The following is a 13,840-nucleotide window of genomic DNA, read 5'->3' on the forward strand; positions in this document are numbered from 1 at the left end:
CCCCTTCTTAGCACCAACATCTTGGAACACACAAGCCGATGTGAGGGAACTTCATATTCAAACCATAATACTAGATTCCCATCCTTTCAATTGCTAGCTCTGAACAGTTTGCTCACTGGTTTTCTATTTCCTCAGTACTGAAATAAGAATGATATTAAGGATTAAGTCATATTAGGCTTTCAAAACAAGACCATATTACTTGTGTCAGTGGGTGGTAAGTAATTTATAGTTCATAATAATGCATAAGTATTATGCTTTCATGGTTGTTGACGCTAATACTGTTATAATCCTTAGAGAGAGGGGTAAATGCTTGTACCTGAAGATGACTGTCACTAAGGAAAAAAAAATTGACTGTAAACACTAAGTTCTCTCTTTCTCTTTTAATCAATTAGGGAAAGATGGAATAAATAGGAAAGTGTCAATTCCCAGCCTTCTTCTCATGCCAATGGATTGTGGGGCACCAGATTTCCTAGCTGCTTATAGTGTCATAAACTTCTTGTCCTGTGCACATTAGGAGTATCTCATATTCTTGAGGAAAAGACTGGGAGGTGCCAAATACTAGCTTTATTATTATGAAGATAAGGTATCCGCTAGTTTCCTACTCTATAATTTCTTGTTTGCGCAAAGTTATACTAGAGAGAGCTTTTCCTTGAAAAAGCCTGGATTTGTAATATTTTTTAATTTGATATCATTGCATTGTATTCATTATATTATTTGTTATATTATATTTATTATATACTTTTATTCATCCTAGCTAACTGTAAGCTTAACAATGTCGGTGGCTACCGACATTGGAGTTAGGAAGAGATGATTGCAAGCACTCAAGCCTGTACCAGCCATCTCCAGCGTAGCATTGATCAAGCAGTCATACATGTTTTGACAGTACAGGGTAGGATGATTGATGACAGAACCCACAAACAATTTCCGTACAGGTAAAGTACAGCTGGACACCCCAGCATGACAGTTTTGCTCAAGGAGAGATCCCACCACTCTTGTCTCAGTTCGTGCAATTACTCCCTCACGCACTGACAAGAAAAAAAACAGCTAACAGCATTTCTTAGAACATATGCCCTCTGCCAAATGTTGCACGGCTCTAGTTCATCCCCAGAATGGATCATTATGACATAGTTGAGAAACAAGAATTCATCCAAAATGTGCAGTAATGGCAGGTAGAGATTTATGTGCTATGTTCTTGCCCTTGCTCTGTGCTCTTCCATCACCTCTAGGAGAGAAGTCATTGCACCTCTGAGCTCTAGAAGGGAGGGTTTCACTGATTACTGCCCAATTGTTAGCAATTTGGGAGACTTGGTGGGCATAAATCCCGTGTTGGTTGGTCTCCCTTCTCCCTCAGTTGCTTCTTCCTGATACCTTTCCATTTTCCTTCCCTACTCTTTTCACCAACACTTTCTCCCATCTTTTTTTTGTATCCCATGTGGTCATCAAAATAGTTGATGTGTTCCTTCTTTGCAAAGGTGCACAAATGGTAGGGAAGTAAAAACACTGCATGTTCTTGTATAATCTCTCTTGTGTTGTTACTTCCATTCTTAATTTGTCACTTCATTATTTTGCAATCTGCCCTGTTTGTTCTTTAGACTTTTTCGTGCATGAAATGTGATGAACTCAACCTCTGACTGCCTTCCCTCCAATCTCGTCCATTTATTTTCCCCTTTATGGTTGTTGGACATTGATCATACCTATGTAGGAATGACATATTTAGGTATGGCAACACTATAAATACATTTCTGAGAATTCTTAATTACATGGTGATTGCCGCACCCTTTTTGTCATTGTTAAAAGTCCCTGGAGAGGGTAAAACACAGTTCTCTTGGGAAGCAGATCTGTTTTCAGCAGCTGGTTACTGAAGCAAGCAGAATTCTATTACAGACTGTGCTGGAACTGGGACAGCGTACCAGGGCAGGATTTTGTCAACCTAGTGGGGGTAGAAACCCCTCACAGCTGTTGTCAGTAACGACCTCTTAAGCAGTTCTGAAAGCCTAATGCCTGAAGTCGCAGAGAAGGTATTTGCATTCGTAGTTCAGCATCTACCATGAAGCCCTCCGCAGACGTGCTGGAGATCATAGCCTGCTCCATCCTCATTCTTGTGAGCTTCGTAGGAAACGTATGTTTATTTTATTCCACAAGCAAGTGCATCACCGGGGGCCTGCAAACATCCTTCCTTCTCATTATCAGCCTCGTGTTTGTCCACCTTATTAAGAACCTGGTGGTGAACATCCTCAAGATCGTTTACTCGGCCGGTATCTTGCTGGATTCAGTCGGCTGCAAAGCTCTGCACTTCACTGCAGCTCTGACAACTTCCCTGGCCATCTGGTTCATGTTACATTTCGCTCTGTTCTACCACCGGAAGCTTTACCGAATTGTCTACCCCTTGAACAGGGCTGCAAACCTGAACCAACAGAAGTACTCCTTGAAGGAGATTTCTGCACTCTGGGTGGCTGGTGTAGCAGTGTATATTCCAGTGTTGGTATACACTAAAAAACCAGAACACCCAAATCCTGGAAATGATACAGCCTCCCTGTCTACTAACAGAATTTACATGGATTGCTTAACTGGCTTTGGAAATGAGCAGGTAGAGTTTTACTATGGGAAAATATTTCTAGTTTTAATTGATATTCTTCCCTTAGCCATCTTAGTATTTGTCTGTTTCTGGATGGCTCTCCTCCTCCTGGAGAAGAAGAAGATGACATATGGTGACATCTGGATTGGTGATGATGACTCAGAAACTGAGGTCCTTCGAGGGGCCAAGTTCAGTATCTTGTTAATGTTGCTGATCACTCCTCTTTGGGTTTCTCACTTTATCTTAGTCTATTTCTTGAAGGACTTGGCAGCTTATGCCTTTATTCCAGCTGTGCTCACAGCCCTCTCCTCTGGCTTCTCTGCTCTTAGTCCTTTCCTGCTTATGCTGGTTAATTACAAAATGAAGCTGGTGTCCTTCTGTGGAGCCCAACAGGAAAAACCCACAGCACCGCCTGCAGACATTATTCTGTCTCCATATGCTTAATGACTGAGGGAAGGGGCCCAAGTGAATCTCTGTGAAGCAGACCCTGCTGCTGGGGAAAATAGATGCAGCTTTCAAAGCCCTCACTAAATTTCTGAAGAGACGGCTAGAAAACTGACTCCTCTAGAAAGTGATTTCTTAGAGAGTCTTTACAAGCAGAAGAACACTAAGTTGCTATAAACTGAAGAAAGACAGCCATTATGAAATTTGTCAGAAGAGTGAATCTCAACCTTCTAATATTGCGATACTTTAAAACAGCTCCCCAAGCATAAAATCATTTTGTGGCTATTTTATAACTGCAATTTTGCTACTGTTATAAACATAATGTAAATATATGGTGTGCAGGATATCTGATATGTGACCCCGAAGGGGCCATGCCCCACAGGTTGAGAACCACATATCTAGAATAACACTGTGTTTTGTAACGGAGAGTTTCTAAAGAAAGTCAATGACCTGTACACGAGCTCGGCATGGGCACCGTGTTAAGTCTTTACTTTGTGCAGTGTGTTGTACTTCCAAAAACGATGTTGTTGAAACCGAGGCAAACACTTCCTACAGGAATTCCTCAAGATGGTCCCGAGGACACTGTGTTTTTATCCTGTGCTTTCTCTGAATGATCTCCCAATGTATTGGAGGCGCATTAGGTGTGCAGTGCTCAGTGTTGGCAGTTTTAATCATAGTATCTCATGTAAGCTGGGAGGAGATCTTTCTCATTGTCCCTTCCCTAGGTCTTTAGTAAAACATATTGAGATAAGAAGTATTGAATTAAAGTATTGGTACCTGCTTAATCATATTCTCCAAGTGTGTATGATGTACAGATATTTGGTAGTTCTTGGCATATAACATATTCTCCTTGCTTAATCATATAAACATAAAACTGCATTTATTTTTCTTCAGAAAAGAAAGGACATTGAGTTTATAGATAAATTATTTCTGCTTTTGATCTTTAAGTGGGTGCATTCACAAAAGGCAACAAATTATCTTTAAAAATCCTCATAACATTTTGCTACCTAGAATTTGGATTCAATTTTAAAAGAGCATTACAATTTTAATTAAAATTATACAACTAGGTATTTTATTTATTTATTTGTATCTGGTTGCTGTAATCGCTTAACTCTTGGAATGCAATAAATAATTATTTTAAATATCTTTGCAATTTGCATACAAAGCAGTACATTTAAATGTAATTCTTAATAATGGTTTTCACTTTCTTGCAGTAGCAATATATCTGGGGATTCTTCTGCAGTTCTAGTGAATCAGCCTCTTGAAACTGAGATTCTTGCTCTGAAACGCTGTCAAATTGCAAATCTGAATATCATTTACAGAAGAGACTTTACAATATCTTGGTTGCTAGGCAGTGCTGCAGAGAAAGTAAATTTCAAAGAAACCAAAGCCACAATTTAGTAAGGTTTGTGCACCATTGTGTGTCCCTTGTTTGACACTGAGAATTTTTAAAAAGTCAGACTTAAGAGCTTCTGAGACTTCCGGGTGGTCTTCATGGGAAATGCTTAGCTGAGTCCACCGAGGCAGTTTAATCAGAGGGCACCAGGCACGGATCCTGGATAATGAAGTTAACATCTGGAGAGATGGAGGATGTGGGGAAGAGGTCGCCATCTTTTAATTGACTGCAGATGTAGCCAAAGCTAGGAATAGCCATTGATCTTAAGTAGTGGTTCTCAGATGCGGTTCTGGGACCCAAAGAAACAATATGGCCCCGGAACTTGGTAGAAATGCAGATTCTAGGGCCTCACCTCAGACCTGTTGAATCAGAAAGTCTGGGTTGAATACAGCAATATTTTAATGAACCTTTCTGAGTGAGTTTCATGCATGAAGCAGCTTGAGAACCACTGGTCTAGGCCTGCTCCAAAGTTTAATCCTCACAAACGATCAGAATGAAGCCAAGATAACTGACTCAAGATGTCGTACTCAGTGCTCCTCGTGTGTGTTGCTGCCATGTCTGCCTCCCTCTAAAACAGCAATCAGGCTTGCCATCTGTGTTCCATACATTGTCAACAATAATTGCCAAACAAATAAATCCACTGTAGAAATTAAGTCATCTTTGCAAAATTGAGAATAAAGCATGCAACTTCAGGTGTGTGCAAACAATTTGAAACTTAGATTTGGATTGTTTCCTATAGTATCTACAGATCCAGTTTCCAGATCATTCCATAGTTCTGTCCAGAAACCAGTGCAAACCAAGGCTGGCTTAGGCCCAGCTCAACTTCCCAGTGCTAGCAACGCTTTTTTCCTTCCCAGACATTTGCATCCAGATTTGGCCTCATTAGATCACAGTTTTTGTCCTTGTGAAGTTGGTAAGTTTCATCTATGATGGAGAATCATACGCTTACTGAATGACCCATAGTTCTTTCTTTTGAATTACTTTTCATCTTAAGTCTCTTGTTTTCCTTTTTTCTCTTCTGAAAAGTTACATAGTCCTGTCAAATTCTTGCTGGAATCTAGACAGCACGGATGAGAACAAGAGAGAATTAGCAGGTGCTGTCAAGGTAGCACATTTATTGGTGGGTAAAAGTGGGTCAGGACTGTCACTGTCAGAAGGACTTTGCAAGTGTTTCCTGAGTTCATCTCTGACCATACAGAATTTTTCACTGACCCAGTGCAGAATTCTGATCTCTTCTATGGCTCCCACCAGACAGAGCTGACCAGTTTTGTGCCAGGCTCACTTCGGTCATACAAAGCACTCTACCTTATTCTAGCCTATCCTGCTTGCCATCAAACACCAAATCCTTTCTGAGCATCTCAGAGGCTCCCTCTTTGAGTCTAAGACATGTTCAGGAAGTCAAATGTTTCTTACCTACTGGTCATTAAATTTTTGAAAGAGAGAAGACAGTTGAGTTTGTTTTTCTTGTCTGAGATAGATATCCCTTAATTCTGCTGCATAACAGGAGGGTTGGCCAACCATGAGCTCCCTTCCTTCCTTATGTTGTCTTGGTTCATCCCAACCTATGTCTTCATAAGAAGTGACACCAGAAACCAAACATTTGTCTTTCTCTTTTTGTGAGTCTGTGTATTATTTTTTATTTTTACCTTCTCTGGTATGGCTGCTGTGAACATGGATTCTTTCCAACTTTAAAAAATATTTTAAACGGAACACTCATCTTTAAAAAAATTCTATGTATTTTATTTTTAAATTTTTTATAATTTATTCATTTTATATCCCATTTGTAGCCCCCCCCCAGTCCCACTGTCCCTCTCTCTTCCCCCCATCATTTCCCCCTAGTTTACTGAAATGGGGAGTTCTCCTCCCCTGCCATCTGTTCCTAGCTTATCAAGTCTCATCATGACTGTCTGGATACTCTTCCTCTATGGGCTGGGAAGGTTACATTGCCAGGGGGAAGTGATCAAAGAGCAGGCACAACTAAGTTCACATCAGAGGCAGCCCCTGCTCTCTCTCCTTTCTTGGGGGCCCATACAGAGACTGAACTAACTATGGGCTACATCTGAGTAGGGCAGTTAGGTCCTCTCCATGCATAGTCCTTGCTTGGTATGCCAGTCCTCAACAAAACTCCCTGGGCTCATGATTTTTAGCTTTATTGGTCTCCTTGTGGAGGTCTTGTCCCCTCTGAGTCCTTCTATCCCCCCTTTCTTCCACAAGACACCCTGAACTCTGCCCAAAGTCTGGTTATGTGTCTCATCGTCTGCTTCAATCTCCTGTTGATTAGAGCCTTTCAGAGGACCCTCTATAGTAGGCTCCCATCTTGTTGAACACTCATTTAAACCCTATACACAGACACAATACAGATTTGAAAGAATATGTATACATATACATAGATATACATATGACTGTGTATATGTATATAGAACTAGCCTTTTCTATCACTGATGCCTTAGTGTAAGTTAGCTGACTCTTAGTGTTTGGTTTCAGAAATCACAAATTAATCCCCAGATCATTGGCAAGAATTTTAAACTCTTAAATCAGGAGTTAAAGCTGAGAGAGAGCAATATTTATAGAAATTTATCAGAGAAATCCTGATCTCTAGCAAGAATTCTGCTACTATAGTACTGCCTTAATTGCCTTTTCAATAAGACCTGCTATAGAATAGTCATACATTGTAAAACCAACAGCTCTTAGTCATGTGATAAAATAGCAATTCATTGGTAATTGGAAACAATTATTCCCAGGTCACCTTATTAGCAAATGCACCAATGACTCCACTGTGAAGCTTTAAATCATTTAATGTCAGGCCTAACTCTGAGTTTTGTTCTGTAGGTTAAGTAACATAAGATTCCCAACGTCATTAATAAAAGGTGCATTGTTGTGAGCCATGAATTTTCTAATTTTACCCATTGTCAAAAGAATGATTGTGATAAATCTAAAGTGTTCCTAAAGATGAAGCTGAACTATTAAACCAACAACTTGATGCTGGAATACGGTGTCTCACATATAGTATACAGTATGCTCAACAGAGAATCCTGTACTTCTCCATGATTGTGATGGCCATGTCTAGCTTTCTACTTAAGCTCTATAAGAAAGATGAGTGACTCACTTGGTGTTATGGTTCCTGAAAACTCAGAGCAATGCAGTTCAGGATGGAACTATGTTATGGGATTCTGATTGAGACAGCTCAAAGCAAACCCATGTGTAAGGTCAGAACCTGAATCTTCTGGCAGAATGAGATTTTTGTCAGTTGCCCATCCTTCATGATGCAGAACCTGGGGCCATGAAAATCCTGTGTTTTCCCATCTATAAAATCGGAAGTGCATAAACGCAGCTTATAATTCGCGATATCTCCTTTTCTCACAGGACTATAAAAAATAAACATTAAACATATTGATGGTGATTTGGAAACAAAGTGTATGAGACAGATGCGGGGTTGCTTCACTATTACAGTTTTAGCAAGAACTTGAGGGGATGGGTGGTGCTTGGCTGAAAATCCATATTTTTGGCTGTGTGTCCATAAGGCATTACGTAACCTTTCAGAACCTTGGTTTCTTTTATATCCATGGTGGAAATTATGAAGCTGTTTTTAGGTTCTTTATGAGACAAAGTGAGTAGAAACTATATGTAAATTCGCCCAACCCTACAGGCTCAGGAGATGGCTTAGAAGGTAAAAAAAAAAAAACCTTATCGCACAAGTGTGAGAGCCTTCGCTTGGATCACAAGTACCCACACTAAATGATGAGTGTGGTGAAGCAAGCCTGTAAACCCAGTGGCGACAAGAGGATCCCTTGGACTGGCTGGCTGCCAGCCTAGCTACGGGCTCAGTGGGAGATCCCGTCCCATGAGAATGAAGCTGAGGAGAGTGATAGAACAGGACAGCTGGTGTGTTCTGCTAGCCTCCGGAGACATGCACAAGTGCAAACATACAGAATCGAACCCAGTACTAGATCCCAGTACACAGTTTTTTTCCATATTGTTCTGAGAGTAGTGCACAGTATCCTTTCCATGCAGTGCCTTTACTCTGTCACATGGATGTCCTTTGTTTGCTATCAAAATACTTAACTGTAGTTTTCCAAACATGCCAGAAAACTTGATATTCTAAGAACACACTGCACTTGGAATACCCCATGACCATGCCTATCTATCATCCAGGCCTGATCCACCCCCTTCCAATCCCTCTTTAAAAAAAAAACTACAGTGGTCAGTGTGAGATTTGGAAATTGTCCTTCTGAGTTCTCTTTTGCAAGCCTTTGTGCCCGTGCTGTCACAGCTCCCCAAGGATCCCCTCATCCTTGCCTGACTCTTATTTGCACCAGACAGACTTTCCCATCCCCGAGGTCTAGGCTCCGATCCATGTATATTCAGCAAGTACCAAATTAGACTGAAATGGCTTGTTTTCTTGCTTGCTTCCTCTGTACTGCATGTTCCACACTGATGTGGAGCATTTGGTCCTACCCAGCATGTATGCTCAGACTGTTCCATAAGTGAAGAGCTGGGGAGACCACAAGTTTGTGCTTTCCCTCTGTTCCTCATCTATGCTTCTTGGCACTCCTTGTACTGTCTCTTTCTAGTAGAAATTTCTTGCCTCTATCATTTATCTGCTTCAAGAGTAGGCATTTAGCAACTGCCATGTTTCTGGCCACTGTTGAATCAAAGATTGAAAAAGAAACTGAATCCAACATTTGGAATCAGTTGCTTCCTTGCCAGCCAAGCCACAGAGCCAACTGGGGACATTTCCACCCAAGCCTTTCAGGTCTTTGTTTGTAATATTTTTTCAGTTCTTATATTCAACAAAGTAAACACAGTGTCTGCATGCAGGCTCGCGATTTGAAAATGTATCTGAGTATAAATTTGGCAGGGATATGAGGAGTATAGGGATCTTTTTCCAAGTGTTAGTGGATTATAGGGTGAAGAAGTGAGTCGCCATGCAAATCAACTGTAGTTACCTCACCACTGAGCATTCTCTGCTCATATATGTTGACAGGCCCTGCTTATTTTTAATTACTCAGCCTCATAATATACATGTATAAAAGTAGAAATAGAGCCTTTGACAGGAAAGAAGAAATGTGAGTAATTCCAGCCTTCAGAGTGACTCCATACTAACTCCTTCTAAATGGAGTGAGGCAATACATTTTCAAAAGAGTTTTGGTAGAGCAATTTATGTGATGTGTGAGTGTAGTCACAAATCAATGTGCCTTTTATGAGCCAAGCACATCAAAATGTGTATATTAGCATGAGTGCAGTTCCTCAAAGAGATTCTGTTGGCCACTTCAGGTTTTTTCCACTGATGCTGCCATTACCCACCAGATTTTTGCAAGTCCTCATTTGGCATGACTTTTTCAGAGTCCCTCTGCAAGTCACACACATCCACAAATGAAAATACCTCCCCAAATCATTGAACAAGGAAAGAGTGCTGTTTCTAATGAGTCACCTACTTTTTATTATCACATTTGACTCTTTGCCACTTTCAGATCTCTCCCAGCTCATGGGGTAGTCGTGCCTTCTCAGAAATGACCTCATGAGAAAGAAATCATTGACAGACCTGAGCACTGTAAAGGTTTTCTCAGCAACTGGTACTCTTTGGGAAGCAGCTGAGTCAGATAGACCTACACACTGTTGGCTTTTCCTTTCATTTTGTACATCACAAGCCAAGTGCCAGTTTGGAGTTTGAGTAAAGTGTATTTCAGCTCTTTGGACTCAGCCAAATAAAAGGACCAAATAAAATGACCAGCCGCTTCTGAAAAGCATGCAAGCCTTGGGGATACCTGCCTACATCTCTCATATCTGAATATTGTCCTTCCTCCTGTAGCAATTTTTGTACCCAGTTGGAAGAACTAAACCCTTCAAACTAATTTCTTTTCTTTTCACTCTCTGTCCAACTTGCATCTTCCTTCTGAAACTCCAGAAAGCTTGTTTTTCAAATGTACCACAGACATGGCTGCATGAATAACGCTACAGTTCGTTAAAAGCTCAATGGAGTCTGAACTGAGAGTATTTCAGTCAGTTGGCGATACCCCACTAAAGAGGCCAGATCTTCAGAGATATGGGCTGCAGACAGAAGGGCTTCAATACGATCGAAAGCCCCCAGGAAAGCTACTCAAGTGAAAATAGCTTTCAGCACTGGGGACGATGAGGCCTACGAATACTTTAAGGTATGAAGTCTTAAAGCAGTAGTGGTTCTGAACCTTTCTAATGCAGCGACCCTTTAATACAGTTCCTCATGTTGTGGTGACCCCAACCATAAAATTATTATCATCGATACTCCATAACTTTAATTTTGCTACTGTTACGAATCGTAATGTAAGAAGTTTTGGAGATAGAGGTTTGCCAATGCGTCACAACCCACAGTTTGAGAACTACTGTGACCTGGATGCAATTCACAGTAACTGATATCTCATATAAAGGTTTAAAGCTCAGCTGCTCTTTCTGGAGACCTGAAATGTATTTTTCACTTAGGGAGAAGCCTGATCTTGTTGGACTGAGTAGGAGAAGCCCTCTTGCTGCTAAGCTGCTGCTCTGGGCCAGAGAGAAAGAAGGCTTTGGGGTCTTTTTCTGGACTTCCACTTGGCATGGCTTCCTGCCTTCCCTTTTACCCACACCATGTAAACCCACACGAGTAGTAAGAAAGTGAGACCCCGCCACCCTCCAGTTGTAAAGGGGAGGAAACATAGTCTGTACCTCGTAACATTTTATTATGTTTGCGAAGGTTTTTCCTTCTCTAATACTGGAGCTGAAAAAAAATTGTGCCTTGCTAGTCGTTTATTTGTTAAATTAAAAAGTGTGTTGCTCTTGTGGTGTGATCATTTCAAGTGATCTTAATACAAGAAATTCTTAGAATGTTGCTACACTAGAATTGTTGTCTTAGAATACAAATGAAGTCAACAGACTCGGCGGGGGACACCAACCAAAAGAGTGTAGGGTGGTGGTGGTAGCGCTTAGTGTTTAAAACCCCATTCCTTCCTGCAATGTGTCTTCTGAGGTCCAAACTTAGAAACATTGCAGGCCAGGCCTAAGCAGGGCATCCCAGGAGGGATCTGCTGAGCTGGGGTGTACAACTTAGTAAGTACCTTGGTGGTACTTACCACCGCCGTTCCACGGTGGTTATTGGGAATGTGGACCCATGTACCCAAGACAAGATTTTAAATATTTTTAAAGAAAAGCCCCAAATTAAAAATTTCACGTGAAATCACCCAAGGTCCACCCAGCAGTGGATAGAAACAGATGCTGAGACTCACACTGGGCGAACACAGAGTCTTATGGAAGAGTGGGGGGGGGGATAGAAGGACCTGAAGGTGACAAAAGCTCCATAAGAAGACCAACAGAGAGAACTACCCAGACCCCAGGAGCCTTGTGGAGGCTGAAGCACCAACCACGGACCATGCATGGACTGGACCTAGGCCCCCTACACAGATGTAACTGATAGGCAGCTAGGTCTTCATGCAGGTTCCCTAGTAAGGGGCGTGAGGGCTCTCTCTGGCATGGACTCTGTTGCCTGATTTTCAATCACTTCCCCCTGACAGGGCTGCATTGCCAGACCACAGGAGAAGAGGATGCAATCAGTCCTGATGAGACCTGATAGGCTGGGGTGGATTGGTGTGTGGGGGTATCTCTCCTTTTCTGAGGAGTAGAGGAAGGTAAATGGGGGAGGGGGGAGGAAAGGTGGGACCACGAGGAAAAGAGGTAGGGGGCAATGATTGGGATGTAAAGTGAATAAATTAATTAATTAATTAAACATTTTTCATGTGAAATTACCCAAGGTCTACAAGTTGAAAACTCATTTGTTGCTGGGATTTATTTATTTATTTATTTATTTATTTATTTATTTATTTATTTATTTATAGACCAAGAAAGTTATTTTTAGAAATAAAATAAGCAGCTCCTACCTGTGGGACAGACTTGGCCTTGGTTCATGGATCTCCAATATGTACCCTGTGTAGCTAGACATCCTATTAGGGAGTATATGTCATTAGCTGGGAATCGAGGCTCTGGATTTCCAAGCTGGGTGGGTAGGAGGGGGCTGAAGAGTAGGAAAGAAAAATCAGAGTCCAGCACACTTTCGTATCTTGTGTCGTCATCGGAAGCACTTGCCTAGACAGACCTCACCATCCCCCGACCCCAGCTTCTCAAAAAGGGACACTGATGCCCAGTGGAAAGGCACATGAGAAAAGAGAGAACCAACAATGACCACAGGGACAACTGAAAAGAAAGCACTGGAAATGTGATCAGGACTGATCAACTGGGGATTTCTACACAGTAAAAGCGACAATGTAAATAAATTCAAAGTGACTCCTCAAAATAGAGACAGAAAGAGAGAGAGAGAGAGGTGGTGAAACCACACTAAAGGAAGCGGGTAACAGACAAAACAAGCTTTCCTGAAGGAGATGGCTCAGTAGGAAGCAAGGGAATGTTCCAGATGCTGAGCCCCCTTGTCCTCTGGCCTGTAGAGTAAAGAAAATCTCATCCCACCCTTCAGGGGCAAATACAAAGGTTTCGTTTCTGCTTTGATGTGTTGATACATATTATCTTCTAGTTCCATTCTGTTAGCATGGCTACATTCACATGAACATTGCCCTTTCTACTGTCAGAACGCCAAAAATGGGTTCAGTGACTACCTGTTAATTGGGTTGCCTAAGGCATATTCATCTTCATTTTGTATTTGGTCTTGTATTTCTGTGCATTTAAAGACCTGCTTAGTTCCCAGTTCTCGTGTGTGTCTTTCTTCATTGTTTCTTTGTATTTCTGTGGTGTTGTTACCTAACTGCCTTATTCTGAACAAGAAAGGATTAAGGTGCTACTTTCAGGATGGACTATATCTGCTGTAATTTAAACGACCTAAAATGATACAGGCCTGTGGCGAGGGAAGGAAAATGAAATTAGTAAGAGGCTTGAGATAGAATTGTATTTATGTTTATCATAATTATGCCATTTTATAACATGGTTGTTCAGAATAAGAAAACACAGTGATGACACTGACTGAAGCCATGCCAAAGGCCTGTGGATCCACAGTTCATCATAGGGCTGCAGACTGAGGGGGCAGAGTGGGAGCTAGAGAAAAGCCATTAGCCAATGAGCTGAAACCCAGTCACCGTTGACTCAGAACCTGCACATATGTAGAAGAGAAAGCCCCAAGGGTGTGTGTTTCCCTCTGAAAAGCTCTGTGAGGATTACAGGAAAGTGATGTGCTTTCACACCTAAGCCCTTTGTTTCAGATCTATGGTTAGATTTTTATCAATAATGAAGTGTCTGGTTTTAAGTTTTATTTTTACAAAGAAAATTTTTCTTTTTCTCTAAAACAGTGATTTCAGAAGAACTGTATCCATATGTCATAAATAGATCATTTCATTTGAGGTTGAAACAGCACTCTACTCTGTTTCTGGGTGGCTCTGCATTGTAATTAAGACTGTGAGTGAAACATGCATGTGGAA

At 41.3% G+C, this 13,840-nt stretch overlaps 2 protein-coding genes across 5 annotated transcripts in view; both read left to right on the plus strand.

Moving 5' to 3' along the window:
* The window catches only part of Sncaip (synuclein alpha interacting protein), a 138,226-nt gene that overhangs the window by 53,871 nt on the left and 70,515 nt on the right, over positions 1-13,840 (plus strand). The gene's annotated exons all lie outside the window — the stretch shown is intronic.
* On the plus strand, positions 2,048-3,019 carry LOC129687976 (uncharacterized). Its single transcript, XM_055622664.1, has one exon. The coding sequence runs from the start codon at positions 2,048-2,050 to the stop codon at positions 3,017-3,019; it is 972 nt and encodes a 323-aa protein (XP_055478639.1).

The sequence above is a fragment of the Psammomys obesus genome, unplaced genomic scaffold (assembly GCF_907164565.1).
Source record: "Psammomys obesus unplaced genomic scaffold, mPsaObe1.curated_primary_1811, whole genome shotgun sequence".
NCBI classification, from domain to species: domain Eukaryota; kingdom Metazoa; phylum Chordata; class Mammalia; order Rodentia; family Muridae; genus Psammomys; species Psammomys obesus.

Excerpts from the sequence above, each read along its gene's own strand:
- LOC129687976 (XM_055622664.1), top strand. The coding sequence starts at position 2,048 with ATGAAGCCCTCCGCAGACGTGCTGGAGATCATAGCCTGCTCCATCCTC.